Genomic DNA, 20,968 nt, shown 5'->3' with positions numbered 1-20,968 from the left:
AGCTAGTCTCGATGAATCAGCAACTTATGCAGAAAAGCTACATATAAAACAAACTGTAAACATTTTTAAAGAGTCACAAAATGTATTCAAAAATGTTAAATGACTCTGAAGCGTTCCACTAGTTATTTTCATCGTGAATTTCCATTATCCGCCATACAATTAAAACGACAAAATAAGCAAGCTCCAAAAAGGAAGCTAGCCATGAGAGATAATACGCTGTTTGAACGATGTAAGGCGTAAAGTGCCTTTCATAAAGTGACCCGAACATTTTTAATCTCAAGTAAAACGCTAAGTCAACAGAGCGTTTCTGTTAGAATATACCATCTATGCCTTAGAAGTTAAGCTATAAGGTTCCTTAATTAACTAGGAAAGTCACATGAGTTTGTGCAGGGAATTCAGCCCGGTTGGTCTATGGGCCGTAAGAGCAAGGAAAGTTATAGAAAACCTTAACATTAACAGCCAACAACAATACATGACAGCACGGGCTACATAAAGGGTTGAAGGTAAAACACCGTCAAACTCAATACAGAACAATACTGGCAATTGCAAACTACATATTAGAGATCAGAACCTGGGCTAATGTTTTCAGATCTAGCTGGACAGTTGATGTACTGACAATACTCTACTGATGGCAACAATAGAATTTCATGTGAAATTGAAACTCTCCATGTCTTGAAACACGGAATCAAAATAACTAATTTAATTCCGAGCAGGATATTCTAAATCCACAAGTAACAATTCACTCGCAACTATGCAGGACTAAAGATCTCGTCGGAAATTAGCTCGTACATATTGCAGCAGATATCATAATCTCAAAGAACACCAAGCCTGACGAGCGGCTAATTTGTAAATGAATCATTATACTGACTTTTACTTTGTGAACGGTTCGTTTCCGCAACACAAGAGCATAGCAAAAATGATTTGAACAACAGCATATTAATAACAGATTGCGTACGTTACAAGGTTTGTCTATAAATTGCATTATGTAGTCCCATTAAAAGCAGTGCCTCATACATTCAATCTTCTTGTTCAGACTACAAAAATCAGCTAATGGAAATTTTCAAGCGTCGACATTAGCGCAAGAACACATGGAATATTCAACGCAACCATCGCGATCACTGAGGTCTTTTGCCTGACCATAGCTTCAATATTTTCCCCACAGTATCTAGGAAAATATTTTGCACAATGCAAATGTATAGAAAAATATTGTAGAACGCATACCACCAGAAGGTAGGAATTATTGCCTAATAAATGTAATTTATATGACAATAAATAACCTCTATTATAGAATAATATTCAGAGATTAAATAATAATTCGTGTATCATTTCATGCAAATAAATCATACACGAATAACATTTCATACGATAATTTGTTTCTTCTTTCAATGATAATATAGTCAAGTCTCTCAACTTGAATAAATGCAAAGGACAGAGTTAACGAGGACTCGGGCAACAATATCACAGGCTACTATGTCCACAAGACGGATCTTGATTGACATAAAAAATTATTCGGGAATATAAAAAGCTAATGACGATGATGTGAACACAATGGGATTCTGCGTTTTTTCGTTGACTAGTAACGAAACATATTAGCAGCTAATGAACTTATTTCCTGCCGACTTCCTGGTGAAGGCAAGTTCAGGACGACTAGACACTGCAATTAAAACGCAGAAAGTATGACAAATTAGAAGGTACAGGAGGTAATGCGTTATGAGATCGTAGTTCATATAAGTTATCTATATTTAATAAAGAAATATTGTAATTATTCCTAGTAATATTACGAGATCTGTCCCTTATTAGACTAGGCAAAGTAAGTTAACACGATCCAGGACGAGGCGTGTTTCTAGTTCAGTCGTAAATGAAGAACTATGATCGACTAGAATAACTGAGTAAATAAAAAACAATCGTAACGAGATCAAATTCATGAGCTGGAGTGAGTCAAGAAACGAAACTTAACAGAAAACTTCATCTCTGCATGAATTCTTGCGCAACTGTAAAACCCTCAAGAAGCTCTCAATAACGCCAAAAATTTCCGAAAAAATTCCTTAAAGAGCGGGTATTTGTATTGCCTACTAGAAATTTGCTCACACGTACATTACAATACATTTGTTCGTATGGTTATATGACAAAACAGTTCAAAATGACCAGTAATGCGCGTAACTAGCAGTAAGAGCAAATTTCATCAAAAATACGGGGCGATTTTCTGAAAGCACCCAAACAATACCATCGTTTCCTCATAAGCTAGTGACATGCAAGTGAAGTGGCACCAAGATCGATATATATTCATTTCAAGTACGATAACATAACCGTTAAACTCTACATAGATATTTCCTCTCTCAATCTTACATGTTAACACTTAACACTGATGGTTTAATAGGATTGGAATCACATTACCATCTATAAAAATCACCAAGGACATCAGTCCAAAATTAGGCCAAGCCCAAAAAATGGCATCATCAATACAATCAACCAAGTGCTTCATTTGCATCACAATTGCACAATCTTGCTCGTCCGACAACATTGGTGTCGAGCATCTAATAATAGCGTACAAAAACCAAAAAAAAAAAAAAAAACTACTCGATAAAGTTTATGAACCGATCAGCAAAGGATAATTTTTATATCCAAAATGGGATACATGTCAATATTTCAGAGCTCTTGGTGCGAATCTACATGGAGAAGACGAAAGCTAGGGAACTTAACACCAAGTGCAGGATTCAATAACTTAATACATACCTTACAAGGAGTCTCGGCTAAGCCATCAAGTGTGGCAATTCCTATTGTATTCACGTACATAGGGCAAAAGAGTGTACTTTGAGTCATGTGAGACGAGAAAAAATACCTAGCAACATCAACATGCGAGGTCATCAATAAAAACCAAATAACACGATGAAATCAGGCCAAGGTGAAAAAGTTCGTAAATGAAAAGTATGAACATTTCATGTCAATGAAATTCGAAACAGCATCCCGTAACACGACGATTAGGTCAAATGAGAGTGGCAAGCATAATAGGGTTCGAAATAAATCTAGTTTGCGTGACTTGAATTTGGGATTATATTTTAACGCACCGGCACTCAATTTGATAGAATAATTAGGACGGCATATGGAAGAGAGATAACTTTGTTATAGAAATGAAATTGTGCAGAGTCTAACAAGTCCTTAACCAATATTTCAGGCGCTACGAAATATCGCCAACAACAAAAAAAAATCCTCTGGATCATAGCTTCAACCTTCCAACATAACATAAAAAATTCCTCAGGAAAAAAATATAACAGGTGAATAACAAATATTTTCAACAACTTATCTGAGAGTTGAGTCTATTCATTGACAATCAAAAGCCATATCAAATGCACAACTAAACTTTGGCTTAGAAAATTGTACACGATTATAGGCTGAAGAACTTCAAATATGATCTTCGCGAGACTGACACTTGAAAAGTTGAATTCCACAATGAGCATTTGGTCGTGTCTCGAGTAGAGGAATGCAATCTATTGGCGAAAGCTTGCTGCCTATGTACTGCAAAGAACGCGTGAAGCTGTTACCAAAGAAAGCTTCATCAGGTGCATTTAACTTGCCACGCAACATAGACGCAGGCAACGAACTTTGCAAGTGTGTCGTCATAGGAAGATGTTGACCAATTTCTTTTTTATCACATGTTGGATAATTAATAAAACGGTGTAGAACAGGGAGAGTGCGTCTGGCTCCAAGGAGCGTTGAGGCATCGCCACCATCAGCAGAATGTTGGCGGAAGCGAGGCCAATAAATCTTCTGGGAATTATCTCGGCCACGGCTGCAATTATATTCCTGCTCTTCATTGCGAAGTTGGTCGATCATGCGAACATCGCCTGATTCAAATGGAGCTTCAGGAACACTACTGTATTTTGTATTGAAATTAGTAGCGAAGGAATCCACACTTCGAGGCTTATGATCATGAAATAAATGAGAATTTTTCCCAAATTCGCTACGTCGATATCGGTGGAATGCTGATGGAGAATGTAGCCGTTCAAGGGGAGAAAATGATGGCTGAATAAGGTCAAGTTTACGTTGATGTTGCTTGTCTACTTGACCTCTGAAACTGTTCCGAGACCCGCTTTTCGCCGCTTGATCGCTGCAGCGGTGTTTGGCAGCATTTTTCTTACTCGGGTTATAAAAATCAAGTACATTTGCCCTATTGAATGGATCATCAGTGAAGGGCAACAGGCGCGGCGAACTATTTGAGAAGTTTCTATCCGGCATTCCACGAATCCATTTGTGTCCCAGAGCACTGCGGTTATAACGACAATCGCGATACTCGCAATCCCCGAACAGCGTCCCCTCGTTCCATTTCACTTCATCTACATCCAAGCAATCACTAGAATTAGGAAGAGAAATAGGCCGGTCACAGATTCCATCAAAGACACTTGACTCTGTCATGCCAAATTTAATTTCTGAATCTAGTCGAGAGAGCTCTTGAGGTTTGTTCTTGCATCGTAAGCTGCTGAAGAACCCATTATCGGTAAGTAATTCATTTTTCGAGGCTGTTCCGCTCGGCATTTCCAAATCGAAGCTTTTTTCTTTTCTTAACGAAACATTTATCTCGTTTGACGAGACTCTGCTAGAATGTTGGCGATTGCCACCCCTTTTCTTCCTGAGAGAGCTTCTTGAGGGTTTTTGTTTCGTTATTTTAGGCTTATGGTTTGAATGACAGTCAGGTGCTTTTGGGACAATCTTTTCTGTGTTGCTTTGTGTTACGTGATTTTGTAATTTAAAGTGAGAAACAACTGGAGTAACTTCATCAACAAGATCGGCAATGATACTATCGGTCTCCTCATTCGATGTAGCCAATAAAACTTCCTGCAAGCACGTCGATTTTTCACGAGCTTTCATTGAGCTTTTTTCCTCAGTCGCTGAAGTCTTGGGCACGGTTGTCAATTTCACTGTTCCAAGATGAGAATTTTGGGCGTTGCGAACAGTCGTTAGTTTAGCGAATTCGTTTTCCGAATCTTGTTCATCTTGATTGAGAACGTCCGAATCATCCTGCTCACTCGTTACCACCTCACAATTGAAATTGTTCTTCTTCTTTAAAACAATATTACCATTCTCATCCCACTCCACGTCGACACCGTCCAAGAAACGGAAAGGCTCATCCACATTTTGGGAGTTTCCCAAACACCAGTCAGGAAACTGAACACGTGGCCCACCTTGGAACTTTCCTGATCCATTTTCATTTCTCGTCGACTTACTTAGAGGCGCGGCATCTCCGTCCCGAGGTCGCTCACTTCCGTCCAAGTCTTGTACTAATTCACCTTTGCTAGTGGTTTGGCCGGAGGTATTTTCTACAAGACCGACTTGGCAGGCGCCGCGCGCTTGCTTTACACAAATTGATGACGGTTCACTTGAGCTTGTGGGTCTTTTCTTACCAGACACACGAATGATTGGTTTGTCATCAAAATTGGATGCATCATCATGGTTTCTATTGTTATTTAACGCGCTCGAGTGGGCAGATTCTGTTCGCTTCTTCAAAAGAACTGGAGACAGCTTTTCAGAAGCTGAGTCCAAGCCACGTGTTTCTCTGGCAGACATAATCTTTGCATGGTATTCAGTACCGAGTAAAGCCGATTGAAGGGGTGCAATTCCAGAGATTTTCGAGGGTTTAGCTGATGCCAACCGCTGCTGACCGTTTTCTTTACTTTGATCAGAGTCGGTATTAGTGCCCGACACGTCCTGAGATGATTGTGCCTCCCCGTACTTGTGAGTGTCTCGACTGATTATAATAACTTTCTGATACTCAACGTGGTTGGGTTCACTGGAGGACCGATCGCGTGCAGATTTCAGCGGCGAAGACTTGGCCGCGAACTTTTTCATCATTGTATTGTTCTTCTTTCTGAATGGAAATTCGTTCCGGTTCGTTGCAGTAAGTGGCTCAGGGACCTGGAAAATTAGGGCTTGGTTGAGAACAAAGAAAACTTCAGACAAGCGAAGCTAACCCATAAGACATTTAAAGTTAAAATAGAACGGCAGATCGTACTCACAAGACTCAGATGACTAGGATGTTGACCAAAAAACTTTTACGCGCTCCCTTCACATTGCATTATATTACGAATTCCAAAGAGCAGACGCTCTCTTGGTGACAGAATTTACGGCGTGGAAATTAAATAAATCGTTCAGCTTCTAAAACAACAGAGACATGGAAAAGAGATACTTTATTTCATGGTTCAAGAAGAAATGCATTAGGTGGTCAGGGTATTCCCGATAGCCAGCGATATGCCAAACATTCTGATCAATATGGTACAAATTATGCTTAAGGGGAGCGTCTTGGTCCGAAAAAAACTTTTTTATTTACGGACGGATCACTTCGCAATTTAATACACGTATGTAAAACGCAATTCTAAGACTTTTTTGTTCATGTGAATTTTTCGAAAAAATGAAAGAAAACGAGAAATTATTAGAAAACGGACAAAAAGGGGGTACTGTAGAAATATCAGCGGACCTAGGATTTTCAAGCTACAACATCGAGACACATATCATTCGATGCGTAAAGACCATATCTACAAATTGATGTAGGCGTTTTTTGAAATTTAAATTTTGTGGGTGTGGGAGCATTTTTTGTAAATTTTTCGGAAATTTTTCGATTTTACCCCATTCCACCCCCCCCTTTTTGCAAAATAAAATACAAACTATAACGAAATTAGAAAAACGCCTACAACAATTTGTAGATCTTTTCTTTGCGAATCGAATGGTATATGTCTCATTGCTGTAGCATCGAAACTGTAGGAGTAAATAGGTTTCCAGTGACAATAAGTGTGAATGTTCAGTAGAGTCCGACAAAGTCCCGGGCGCCTCGAAATCGGCATTCAACACTGCAAAGAATGAGACTAGACGATACTGGAGCTCAATTTCTGTCAAGGATGGTACGAGCGACGGTGCAATAACCACCCCGTACGACTGCAGCAAGGTTACTGGAGCTGAGTGTCTGTAGATAAGTGATTTATAGAGCACTGCGGGAATTATTACCCATCTTAAATGTGAACGCATAAATCAACGTACAGAAATGGTTTTGGTACCGTTGGATAGGTCAGAATGTCAGCTTTAAGATGAGACTAAAAACAGGAAAAGCCTAAATTGCCGATTTTGGACCAAGACGCTCCCCTTAAAAAAAGCATTAGCCATAGAGACGCACAAGTCATACTATGTATTCCAATCTAAACCAATCTAAATGGAGAGGAACGCCAGTCAATTGCTAAAAAGGTTGAAGGAATCAAAGCCGACTGACCAGCTGAACGCACGAGCGCAGGTAAGCGGACGCTGGAAATTTCGTGCACACTTCCGGGATCGTCTCCAGACGCGCAGGTTTTGATTTCAACGTGAAACGTCCTCCATTGAAACGACTTCTAAATCCACTACACCTTCGGCTACGTGTGCTCTGATACTTGGGGTTGAAAGAACAAAAATAGGCTTCGTTGTTAATATTTCTTTCAGTACTGTAACGCTGTGGGCAGAGGTCTTTCGGTAATTGACCACAAAAGTTATCGATGATCTTCCGAGGGCATTTCATGGAGAATTGATGAAGATCGTTGGTTCCAAAATTATTGAAATTAGGCAAATCACCGCACGGAGCACGAAAACTTTTCCTGTTTTCAAAAAAGTTACTATTGTGCAAGGAGAGATCTCTACCGCCCGATCGACTGTTGTGCCAAGCGCTCGTAGGATCCAAGCCATCAGAATTAGAGGGAAGTTCACAGGGGTTCTGAAGGCGAAAACACGAACGCTGCGAATTCGTATTGGACTGATCAGGGCGCTTTCCTCGCATTCTGAGAAACCTTTGAACAGTTTGCTGTTGCTGCTGATGTTGCTGTTGCTGCTGATGTAGCTGCTGCTTATGTCGTTGTTGCTGCTGCTGATTTTGTTGCTGCTGCTGATTTTGTTGCTGCTGACTTTGTTGCTGCTGATGTTGCTGTTGCTGTTGTTGTTGCTGATGCTGCCCTTGTTGCTGTCTGGAAGCAGTGCCCGAGCTGCTGTTAAGGGGTGGGTGGAGAGGGTGGAGGGGATGCGGGAAGTCGTGTGGACGGACTTTAGCGAAACTGATATTTAAATTTTCAAGAATGGCGCGTCGACAGCTCTCCACATTGGCCACCAACTCTAGGTCGTTGTCGCAAAGCTGTATGAGAATAAAAATTTTATTTAATCTCAATTTTCCCTCGCGTGTGCATGCATTGACAAAAATATCCAAACGATGTTGCATCTTCTTTATGATAAATCAAAAACTATTCAAACATGATACCATACCGAAAACCATGCCAATAAATCAACAGCTTTAAAATGCAATCAGTAAAAAACTTACCTCTAGAAGCGAAGGCGAGGAATGAGCTCTAAGGAGCGTGTAGTGGAAAAGCTTGCCGTCGAAGAAGGCCCAGGGGGCGACGAGCCACCACGCGACGGGCCCCCCACACGCGTCGTTAGCGAAAATAGCGACTTCGACGCCTGCCATGACGAGGCCGGCGACCTGCACCCCGCGGCTGCTGAGTGTCGGCAGCTGCAGCTCTTGCAGGAAGCCTGCCCGGGGCAGCACGCTCGAGAACGCTGTCACCAGGAACGCGTCCAGCTCTTGGCGCGTGAGAACGCAGCCTTCGCTGCCGCTTATCAGATATCTGCACGACAAGAACACAAATCTAATGCTGAACATGGACAAAGATGGGTAAGCAATGCTTGAATAGTTCTTTCCCAATCGTCTCTTGTCATGAAAGTAGATAGGAAAGCGATGACCAAAGAAGCGATAGGTTTTTATAAATAGTAAAAATTTGATGCGATGATAAGTAACATTGAGCTAGACAGTGCCAAGATACCTGAGAACGGCAGCGAGAAGTCGTAGCCTAGGCGGCACGCAGCACGGCTGCAGCATTAGAGGAGCATCAGAGCGCAGACAGGAGAGGAAAGCACGCAGACGGCGTTTGCTGTCATCTTTGCTGCACCCGAACCAAAGCCTGTTAACAGTGGGCACTGGCCACGCCAGTGGTATTGCTGGTACACTCACAGGTGTTTCATAAACATTGAGAGGACTGTATACCCATTCTCGGATAACAACCATTGGCATATTTGTAGCAGGAGAGCTAGCGGACTTCAACTGTGTGATCCCTTGTTGAACCTCGCTTGGTTTGGAGGGTGCCGGAAATGTATGCGGCAAGCCAGATGCAGCAACAGTAACTTTAGATGCAGTGACACTCTCAGTTGAACAAGAAACAGCCAGACCAATTTCCGAACTCTGTTGTTCCGAAGTAATGCTGAGACATGAAAGGGACTTCGAAAGATTAGCATTTTCATGCTCCGTTTCTGAAGCTGATAATGGCGAAACAGCTTCTAAATCGGAAGCAGACGTAAGAGCAGAGTCTTTTTTCTCAGAAGAATCTCCAACTACAGACGTGGCATCCGAACTCGCGCTCGGCGAATCCACTTTGAAAGTAGGCGAGTCCGCATCGAGGGCAACCATTTCTACTCCAGGCTCCACGTTGCCTGGTGTGGCGTCAAGATGCTCAGGAGGATCTCGTTCGGCTGCCATGTCGCCTGCATCGTCGCCTTCTGTAGAATCTGTGGTCTCCTCAGCAACCGTATCACAGTCAACACCTGAGATCACTACGGTGTTGGGGTTGAAAGATACTTTGGCATTTCGTCTCTGGTGAACTTCTTCAGTTTGCTCCGGATCCTTTTCTGAATTCTCATCGGTGAGAACTAGAGTTGAAAGGAAAAAGTTAAAAGTAACGTTACAAGAACTCAACCATATAAGATACCAAAGTAACGCTAAAAAATGAAGTTCAATTCATCGCAAGGTATAATAGTAGATCAGGAACAGCTTTGAGGGTTAGCTGAATAGCAGCGAGGCTATGAATTACAGACTTTCATTATCATCGAAGCAAGTGTAAAGGTTTCATTGCAGTTCTTGGCGTTTCGCTTAAACTAAAACGTACGTTTTTTTGTCTGAGTGAAGGTTAGATGGTGCAAGTTGAATAGGATTGCATACACATGTTGTCGGAGAGGCCGGAAAAAGTCTGCAAATGTGGCGTATGATGGCTCTACTTCGTCTTCGAGATATGGCGGCAGTTTTATTTCTCCCTGCAAGAACAATGTGAAATGCTGTAAATATTATAATGTAAATATAAATGCATAAATATTCTGCATTGCTAGAATACGTGTATAACTTAACTTTAATAAGGAGTATGAACAGTAAAAGCTGTTCAATTTCAAAAGAAGTAGCTCCTTCAAAGTAAATGAACATTTAAAACTGCATCGGACATGATGAGAAAATCAAGAAGCAAAAGTGTTGAATCTAGACAGCTTAAAAACTTTTTGCTCTAATAATAGTAATAATACTAATAGTACTCTCGAAGTTAAAAGTTATTTTCATCACTGCTACCAAAAGTAAAATGAATTTAATACATTGTAAATGCCCCATAAGTGCATTTGCACTATTGATTATGTTGATAAAACAACTTAAGAGCTCGCCTTCTTGGCGATGGCGAGGTCGATGACTAAGTTTTTTATTCAAATTTCGCGGGCTTAGTCACGAAATTGGCTCGATGTCAGCGCACTGTTAAGGGGCTTCGCACCTGCGTAAGAAGCTGATAAATCTACGGTTGCATGAGCCCTTTTTGGTGTCTCTCAGATGCAAATGCGCCATAAGTGCATTTGAACAATTGGTTGTGTTAATAAAACAACTTAAGGGAATTCGCACCTGCGTAAGAAGCTGATATATCCACGGGTGCATGAGCCCTTTTTGGTGTCTCTCAGATGCCGTCCTGAGAATCTCCGGTGCAACCTGCGGCAACACCGCAGCTCCAAGACTTCCGCAATCAAGGAAATTATCCGTGGAATTCGTGCTCCAATTGGCGTCTCTCTCCAAGGCTTCTTCAGGCAACTTGGGAAGTAGATCGCAGGGCAAGGATGAAGCTCGAGCTCTGATTGCTCTACTCACAGTGTTGGAGGCGAGTGCATTGGACATCACTGTAGAATAACGGTAATATGGAAGTTTTGATTTCCGGTTTTTCAAGATTTCAGAAGTTAGGTTCAGTAAGAACCCAAGGAAAAAAACAAATAATAGCGAGCATGACATTACCGAGAGTCAAGTGCCGATCTTCGGCTTCGACACGCGATAAAATAAACTTTCCTCAAAATTGGTACTAAAATCATTCTACTTCATGTAACATTTCCAAATTATTTGTGGCCTATTCAAAGCTGGTTGTTTGATTCCATCACATTAGGCAATGTTTATTAAAGGAAATAAAGCAGTATAAGCAGATACCATAAAAATTTCTAACTGAAGCGTTGAATACGACCATTAAATTATACGCTCAATAAAGGATTATTATTAATAAAGGATTATGCAAAGAGTGTACACGAACCTGTCGTGGACGCAGTGCAAGTTTTGCTGGCACCTGAAGCAGAGTTAGCAGACAAGGATACCTCGGAGGCAGGGGATGGGGTGAGTGTTAGGGTGGGGGAGAGACGGCGGTGGAGGGGAGAGGGAGGGCTGGGGGAGGTGGGGGATGGGGAGAAAGAAGAGGAAGCCCGGCGGTTGCTTCTGGACACAACCCCGCCAATGGTGTCGCTCGTGTCAGATGTTCCACTGTCCTGTCGTGCCAAGTTCAGCTAATGATATACGGTAAAGACGAGCACTCTTATTCGTAAACTGTATAAATAACATTATCTGGGGCAGAGAGTTGAATTAGCCTCCATTAAAAAAAAATAAATAAATACAAATAAATTAGCCTCCAAAATGATCAAAATTTTGCTCCAAATTCAGACGGGTAGGTTGCCTTGTAAATGAATAATTTTCTACAAATGACAATTTCAATACAGTGCAGAGAAAAACAGTCAAGAATATGAGGATAGATGATTAAATAAAAGATTAACCTATAACCGGAACATGATAAATACTCAAATTCAATCAAAGAAGGTGCTCACGCATCGTAACTCAAACTATCTCTGCAATCTCTATGATTGTCTAGTAGCAAACTGTTTCGAAATCACTGTGACATTAAATCTAAAAGCATTGGAGAAACTTGATATTTGTGTCGATAACAACAATAATCTGGCCTACGTGATGTAACTAGAGCAATGGTTGGTCCTGGGATGAAATATATTGACATTATCAAATATTGACAAAAAGAAACATTTGAAAGAAATGCAGCTTTGCTTCGTGCGTTTGCGTACGGGTGAGGCAGATCGGTAGTGGTGACCCAGCCAGCAGACGTCGGGGGTGAGGCGGTAGGGGGAGGCAGCCGACGAGTTGCTCGATGAAGAAGACGACGACAGCAACAAGGACGCGCCAGGCGACCCAGACGCAGTCGACAGACAGCTGCCGCCTGCAGGCGACAGGTTGCCCTCACTCAGCAAGTATGAATGTCAATCACAGGAATCAAAGCTACGCCAGGGTTTAATTTAGGAATGGTAGTTCATATATTCAAGATAATTGCATCCTGGAAACTTGATCAGTTCCAAACAAAATATCAGCTAAAGAGAAAAAAAAATAGTTTCGGACTTTTAAATCCAGTTCGATAAAAACACTTGTTTCAATATTTCCTTTCCTGAATCCAACCCTAAGCTAATCTTAGTCAGACTCGGAGAGAATAATCAAATTTTGTACAATACAAATTGAAAATTAAGTATTTAAACTGGTGAAATCTATTCACTCTCTGTTAAAATAATTCTTCATCAATGCATTCATCAGGGATTTGTGAAGATGCGCGTAAACACACCAACCTTCGCCGACGCTCGCGCCGCTGACCCTGCGCGAGGCGTTAGGACTGCTGCCCATGGAGCAGCCGTCGCAGTAAGCGCCAAATCCCTGATGCTCAGGCGGGAAAGCGGAATTTGGCGAGCACATGGAGAGGTCGGCAACGACGCTGGCGCTGCTGGTACGTCGTGATGACGCCTCACTGTAATTGCTGCACGTCGTAGCATCGTCAGTAGCGCCCATGTGCAGTCCTAGGAGTTCAGGGCCAGCGGAGCTTGAGCCGCTCGTACGGCGGGAGGACAAACCAAAAGAGCTCTCGTCGCTGGCTTTGCGGGACAAAGCACAGGAAGGAATTGATAGCTTGCCACTTGGAGACGTGCACACGGGGCTCTGAGGTGAAGGTGACATGGACACTGCAGCCTCGTCACACGGTTGGTCTTGTTGATCTGCACGCATGGAGCAAATGTTACCATGAACGACGACTTAAACTCTATAAACTAAAGAGAAATGTTCATTTTATGATTGACATTGTGAAAAGTCAAAAGAGTCAACACGAAATAATATGAGGAAGAAGAAAACTTACTTTTTGAATTGATCTAGATAAATAGATGAATCCGAACTGACAAGGGACTTCCCACTAACGTACCGTACTAAGAGATGCATTGCACCTAACAAAGTTACGTAACACGTGAAACTTTTTACACAAGTACATGTGACTAGTCATGCACACATTGGAAAGTTGCGACTAAACATCCTATTACTTAGAGATCTAAATCATAACTTCAAATAGAAAAGTTTATTAAAAAGAACAAAACAAAAAAACTAGAACTTCATAGAAAGAATATCTGTTATTCAGAATGCACCATCAGATACCTGGGGCGGCAGACGCGTACGTGTCGCCGTCAAAAGGCGTCGTCGTGATGCAAGGTATGGACTGAGTGCGAACATTGCGCGCGAGTCTCTCATCAGCCATCGCTGATGAAGACTGAGCTCGCTCCAGCGTGTGTCGCTTGTCTAGTCCTGAAATATAGTTGCATGAACTATGTTAAAGGATAGGCTAATTCAAGTCAGAGTTCAACAGCCAAACAACAAAAATGAATTTAAAAAAAATGCAATATTCATATAAGACAACTTCTGCTCTAATCGGCACTGCTTCCCACAAGAGAATAGAACACTAGAAGTATACATGAGCAAGAAACAATTCGATAAAAAAAACTCGACAGCTGAGCAGACTGCAATTTCTTTTACCTGTCTCCAATGTCTTGGTTTCATGTTCATCATGTATAGTTTTCTTCTCAGTGTCTTGAACCTGACCCATTTTACGGCGACGAACGGAGTTCTTTTGTGAAGTAGCAACGAATATGTCAGTGGCAGACAAGTTTTCTTCTGCAGCCACAGGACTATCTGAACACGTACAGAAAGACTTGGCACGTTTTTCTCGGTAATTGGCACGTTTTCTGCGAGTGACGGCACTGCCTTTGCAAACCTGACTGGCCGATTTCGAGGCATCTGAGATCTTTGCCACTTCACGACATGGAGCAGGAGAATCGGAGTTACTTGTGGTTAACGAGATGCCACGCAAGTATGGAGAGCCTTCATGCTCTGGCTTATCTGGGTTGATGAAGGGAGTCTCTTCCAGTTCTTCAGACGACTGAGATCCATTACTGCCGTTAGGACTCGCTCCTCTGTCAGGTGTGCTGAAATATTTATTTCCGCATTTGTCGCACCGAGACGAGCGTTTCTCTTGGGTTATCTGTAACTCAGACGCAGCTTTACCTGCACCAGGTTCCTTAACGCCATAAGCCGAGGCCCTGGGAGTACCTTCAGCCTCTATCAGTTCATCCGGAGGACAAGTTTCGGCCTCTAGTTCCTCTAAATCTTCTTCAACGTCTGTGTCATCATTGGCCGCCGTGACGTCGATTGAAGGGATCTCTAAAATTCTCTGTTCCTCTGCATCGCTGTTACTTTCATTGGAGTTTTCTTCTGGCTGTTCCGAGATACTGATTTCTATAACGATTTGAGGAACCTGCATTGCACCGAGATCCTCATTTTCTATGACTGCTGTTTCAGTTTTGTTGTTAATATTATCATTAGGAACTTCAATTAGGGGACACGTAAGTCTTTTGCCAAAAGCATTCAAACTTTTGTTTATGACGGCGGGATCTGTTCCAAATTCTGAACTTGTTTCAGTTACAGCGCTTGAATTTTCATCCGTGAAGATAACCTCAGGAATGCTTTGATGTCGCCTAGCCGCTGCACTGTTCCGGCTGTACGTGGTAGTAGCTGGGTTGTCTTGAGCCTCAAATAATTCTTCTTCCACAGTTTCGCATATGATGGGGATGTTGCGCAAAAGAGGGACAGAATTATGCCGACGCGTACGCTGTTTTGGAGAGACAGATGATAGAAAAGGAACACCAGGTGTTTGCGACGGAGTCCCAGAGGTGTCGGAGGTCACATATACAGGTGAAGGGCGAGAGAGTACAGTAGACGAAGTAGGAACAGATGACGAAGATGTTACAGTTCCCATGGTTCCGTTATCATCAGGATGCAAACTCTCACTAATTGTCAACGCGGGCACTGAGGCTGAGAGAAATTTATTACCGATGGAGTCAGTTGATAATTTTCCACCAGCACTACCACCAGCAGCATTCACTGAGAGGTCGTCAGAGGGTAAGGAAGTAACCAAAGCGTCACAAGTCCCTGAAGTAACCCGTGAACTGGAATGCTGGTACCTAGAAGGGAGGAAATCATTTTCAATTTCTAAACCATAAAATATAGTTCTGGGATATCGGGAACTAATCCCTGGACAAATAAATACGCCCAATCGACAACAATCCGTCATCTAACCCAGAATGCAATTGCACCTTCAAAAAACAAGAGAAAAAAAATCAGCACACTGGTAAATTCCATGATCTTTTATATGAAGTTGTGAGTCATGGTTTACTCAAACGATGAAAGTGCACAGGCTCAACTTTCACTTTCAATTCAAGGAATAAATCCAGCGCCAAACTATAGCGCATCCACCTATTTCCAATATTCATAGAATGCGCACTAAAGCTTACAAAATATGTGCAGCAAGTGACACTAAGAGGAGAACGAAAGAGAAATGTGCGATATGACAAGAAAAAAACGAAACCCGTGCAAAGTAGGACATCAGCATTAGATGAACAGCGATGAGGAATGGAAGGAAGCCTGCCAAACCGTACTGCAGGATGGACGGTACTATTCAATTCATTAAGTCAAGGAAGAATATGTATGTACCTTTGAAAATGCAAACTTCATGCAACATACCTATGAGCAACACCGTAAAAACAGGTCAGATACAATCTTACAATGTGACTAGACAAACAATGAGTTGAAGTTTACCGGGGCTAAAAAATATGTAACCACCTGAGGAAGCCTTCCTGAGTGCCGTTGAGGAAATACTGAACTGCAGCACAGAGCTTTCCACACCGGGGATCTTTAGCGTGCCCAAACACCTGCCACATGAGAACAACAAAATTATATACAAAGTCCTAAATATGAAAATAAAGTATTATTTTAGAGAGCGAGAGGAGCACTATTATGGCTTTGTAAGAAACTACATTTGAGTGACGTCGACCATTTTGGAGAAATTTGCACTTTAAAATTTCACACCTCCGCATCCGCATCACACATCCCAAGGCCTTAGTCAACTGAAGCTTACTTTAAACTCAAAAGTTCAATCGCTTGAAAGTAACAAGAGTTCAAGCATGCTCGAACTTGCATTCAAAATTACCCTAATAAATTTGTATAATAGGGTCATATAAATGAACTGTTGGTTAAATAGACATAGGTACTGAATAAATTGGGTCATATTTCAGTAGGGCCATCAAATTCCCATTGAAAAAATATGGTACAGTGAGTTGAAAGATGGCGAGGTAGTGAGACTCACAGCAGCAGCAAGGGCGGGCAAGTTAGGGTCGGTGAGAGGAGCAGAGCAGCGCGTGCTGATGAAGAAGCACAGCAGCTGTACCAGGTCACCGCCACCACGCATCTGCATTGTAGCAATATACTTAGAGAAGGTTAATATTGGTGTGGCATATATATGTAGGGATATACTAGTAAAAGCAGTAGTTGATGCTTGGTTTTTGAGGGATTAACTTGGATTGTTTACTTCCATTATATATTTACTAATTTTTATTACTAATTTATGGCATTCTGTCAACACCTACATTGCATTAAACACGCCCACATGATTCGCCACGGAAATATAACAAAAAATCTTTAGAGCAAAAACAAAAAAACATAAGGAGTGAAAAACATACAAAAGTAGACTTAGACACTACGAATATGAAAATAAAATTTATCCAGGCTCACACTCACTCCTGGATTAGCTGGAACTGCAGCCCTTGCAGCGCCGTCCAGCAGTGAGTTGTGGAACTGGAAGAAGTCCTGCTCCGACAGGAGGAAGTTAGGCAGGAGAGCGGTCAGGAGGCAGAGACGTGGCCGTGGGATGTTCAGGCTGCGGCACACCTCCGCCGTCAAAAACTCCACGGTTTCCAAGGTGCCCTGTTCAATGACAGAAATATTTATTCCTTTTTTCCACACTTTCATGCAAAACTATAGTAACTGCCAAGGATGAAGAATCAGTCTTATTAACATTTATAAATTTTAGCCGACTACCGGTACCTACATTGAACAACAAAAAATTGAGGGCATACTTGGTTTAGATATATTCATGAGATATGCTGAAATTTTGTGTCTTAAAAATGAAAATTGTAATGAGCCTGAATAATGAATCATACCGTAATTGATCTGCTTTATTTTCAAAATGCCTAACATGAATGGTGAGAAATATTACGACTTGTCTATGATACCTTGATAACCAAGAAATAAATCTAGGCACATATACTGATCAATTCTCCCATTCTAACACTTTCAAATTTTCTCAAACATACGTATTAAAAAATTAGCAAAGGCAAGCAAGCAAATTAAATTTTAAGTTTTTTTAATTCTGTCAGAAAAAAAATTAGCAGCTAAAAAATAGCATCTCTATTAAAACAACAGCACAATATTGGATTTCCAAAGGAGTGGATAAGGAAGTAGAGGTAAAATGAAGCAATTTCTTTTGGCAGCCTTTACCTTATAGGTAAGTTTGAGGTGCTGAGAAGAGAAGTACCGTGGAGGGTCAAATGCAATGTACTCAGCATCAGCACCCAGCACGCCATCGTAGCAGTTCTCACGGCAGAAACCAATCACTTCTTGGTGGTGATCATCCATGCTTACCATCTGGCATCACAAGCAACATAGATCAAAACTCCATGATGAACAATACTTGCAGGAAAATATTTAAAACTAAACAAAATAAAAAAATTCAATGAATTATACAAAACTGAAAACTTTTCATGAAAAATGTGTAGAGTTTTTCCCAGTAGATTTTGCTTCTTAGTAATTGACAGCTGTCAGTTTGATAGCTTATGTAGGTACATTATTGAAAAAAAAAAAATTTAAACATGAGGAGGCTTAACCAGTCAATTTTACTATCATGCTGGTTATAATAGGCTAAAAATATAACCTAACTGAACAGAACATGATGTATATTTGGAAATGTAGGTAAAATCAACTTTGAAGTTTCTGGAAAAATTCATTTGCAGAATGTCAAATGTTAATAAAAATTAAATTAGAACATCAAATACAAAAATCAGATTGCATGTAGTTATTTTGAGAAGATTTTCCCATAGCTGTCACGTCATAAAAGATCTACACACTAAAATCTTTGGCCCATTTATTCCCAAGAAATATACCATGTTGACATTGAGGTAGCGGAGAGCAAGTCTGAGTGCCGTCTGCAGGCCCGTAGGTGGCACCCACCACACCTTAGGCGGAGGTGAGCCCTGCACGCTGACATGACGCAGCACCTACAACACAGAACAGGGAATAAGTTGTCAAATCTGAGAGTTTGCAATGCAATCGGATATAATATAAGCAAATGAGGTGCCGTTCTAATGCATTCTTGCAAGGATCATATTTTAAAACTACCTAATTGGTAGTAACTGAAACTACCTAATTGGTGGTACTGTAACTACCTAATAGGTAAGTACTAGTAGTGCCCTAAAATACCTCGTAGTGGTTATGAGCAGCATGTAATTATTTTGTTCATTTCATTTTTCATTCTTAAACATGAGACTGGAAGTGCCTATGCCCAATAATTTTAATGCTATTTTCAAAAGTATAAAATAAAAACCAATAGGGTAACTTCGAAGTAACAGAAAAACATTAAACATTTGTTCAATGCATATAACCTGATAAAAATATTTGATGCAGAAGAGATCTTATTTTCAAGATGACAGAAATTTGTTTAGCATTTACCCTCTTTAAAGCTTGAAAATTCATAGAATTGAAAAAATACTATTTTAGGTAGTAATTTTCTACTAATTTTTCTCCTTGTATTCTAGAGCAGCATAGTTGTAATTTTATTAATAATTTTGTGGGTTATGATTTAGTTGAAATAAATTAAAGTTCTTACCGAATTGATGTTGGTTCTCCTCTCCTGCATTGCTTCAACCCACTGTCTCATCCTTTGAGGCTCCAACGCACCATTGAAGTGCACGCTCACATGGAGATCATGGCTTCGGGTGCTTGAGAAAAATGTTGTCAAAAATTCTAGCATTCGCCCCCATTGTCCACCGCATACCCAATCTGTGGTGGAGCATTTGTTCAATGAGGTCTCCACTCAAACTGCAGAATACATAAATATTGAAAAATGATGAATAATCTACTACGTATATGGCAAAGTTTTTTGGCAACAATTGAAATTTAAATAAAGAATGATCTTGTTGAATAAAGAAAAATTAATATATCCACCTGAGTAGTATCCACCATAGAGCCGGTCCATGCATCCATCTGCATCCAATACTAGAGAGAAACATTCTTCAGCTGCAGCAGCAGGCATTCCTTCTCTACAGTAACCAAGCTGTTCAGAGTCAGATTGCCCTGGTCTTGGAAGTTCAGAGCAAACATCTCCAAACCACTGGCTGGAATCATTATCTCCAGTGCTTGCAGAATCAAAGCTTCTGCTTCTGTCAGAATGCTCTTCCCAATCATCAGATGGCTGAGCAGGAAAATTATTCCATGGGGCACCAGGTGTTTGGTGATATGTAGGCATATAATGATCAATATCACCTGAAGACATTTCATGTGGATAAAATTCTGCATTCGAAGCAACATCCCTTTGGTTTGGCACAAAGCTCCCATGTGTTAGTGGATGATGAAGATGTCTCCAAGGTTGGTGAGCAGCTAGATGTTGAGATTCTGAAGAATGGGAAAAAGGATAAGAATGAGGGCCTTGTCTTCTTGAATCTGGACAGGGAGGAAAAGGTTTTTCTTCAAGAGATCCCCAAGCAGAGAATGGCCGTTGGTTTCTGTTCCAACCACCATGACAGGGCATCCCAGGATCTGAGAATGCCCCCTCAGCAGGAAATGACTCCCAGTGAGCAGGTTTGCCTCGACCAGGTCTATCATGATGGTAAAAGAACCTACTTCTTCTTTTGGGCTGAAAATTTGCACAGGGACCAGATGGGTAACTAGGGCCAGGAAACGAGTTGTGATGATAGTCTCTCAAGCCTCGAGATAAATCGATGTTGCCACCTCTTCTGCCACTTCCAATGCCCAGTCGTCTCCTGCCAGACCACTGACCACTTGGAGGCCGTTGGTGAGGTGTTCTCTTGCCAACTGATCCATATTCATTTGCATGGCTGTAAACAGCACTTTGAGCAATTCTCAACAAATCAACAGGAACACAAGCACCAGGAACATTGGTCTCCAAATAATATTGCAAATTATGAATGGTCATACTTATAATGAGAAATCATTAGATTAGCTACATTATGAATCTTTTACATCACAGAATTTGAACTTATGAGTGAATCTGCAGAATGGGATAAAATAGAATTTAATTAAATCATTTTGAATACCGTCAACCGGGGTAATTCGGGACGATTTTGAGCGTTTTTTGTTAATAACTTCTTACGATGAAACATTTCATAAACAAGTTTAGGCTCATTTTATAGCTCTTTGCGAGGGCTATCGAATGGCATTGTCAAAAAAATTCCATATGCTATTCAGGAATGAGATAGGCAAAATCTGTCAATTACGTTTTCAAGCCGACACCTGGGTGCAACTTTTATGTAAGTAAAATTTTTTAATACAGCGAATATTTTTTTTGCTCCAGACCTTAGCAGAAGTAACTTTTCAAAATAGCGCTTTTCACCATTTTTTTCTGGAATTTTTCAAAGCTAGTAAATGTCG

General features: G+C 41.1%; 2 protein-coding genes across 2 annotated transcripts; both read right to left on the bottom strand.

Moving 5' to 3' along the window:
* Positions 1-1,486: 1,486 nt before the first annotated feature.
* LOC108680934 lies at positions 1,487-7,838 on the bottom strand. The gene is made up of 2 exons (XM_018169864.2): positions 7,250-7,838; positions 1,487-5,907 (listed from the first exon to the last, which is right to left on the bottom strand). The coding sequence occupies exons 1-2, from the start codon at positions 7,784-7,786 to the stop codon at positions 3,400-3,402; spliced, it is 3,045 nt and encodes a 1,014-aa protein (XP_018025353.1). The 5' UTR covers positions 7,787-7,838; the 3' UTR covers positions 1,487-3,399.
* Positions 7,839-7,936: 98 nt separating this feature from the next.
* On the bottom strand, positions 7,937-20,569 carry LOC125178895 (mucin-17-like; the record flags this gene model as incomplete). Its single annotated transcript, XM_047883712.1, has 17 exons — positions 19,526-20,569; positions 19,188-19,360; positions 18,466-18,579; positions 17,804-17,950; positions 17,039-17,230; positions 16,614-16,715; positions 16,091-16,179; positions 13,949-15,432; positions 13,574-13,720; positions 12,727-13,146; positions 12,178-12,329; positions 11,367-11,595; positions 10,700-10,968; positions 9,936-10,080; positions 8,820-9,699; positions 8,318-8,624; positions 7,937-8,134 (listed from the first exon to the last, which is right to left on the bottom strand). Coding segments are annotated over exons 1-17 (6,036 nt in total), but the record flags the coding sequence as incomplete, so codon positions are not given.
* Positions 20,570-20,968: the final 399 nt, after the last annotated feature.

This window comes from Hyalella azteca, unplaced genomic scaffold (assembly GCF_000764305.2).
Source record: "Hyalella azteca isolate HAZT.00-mixed unplaced genomic scaffold, Hazt_2.0.2 contig13505, whole genome shotgun sequence".
NCBI lineage: Eukaryota > Metazoa > Arthropoda > Malacostraca > Amphipoda > Hyalellidae > Hyalella > Hyalella azteca.
This window is presented reverse-complemented; position numbering and strand designations above follow the sequence as displayed.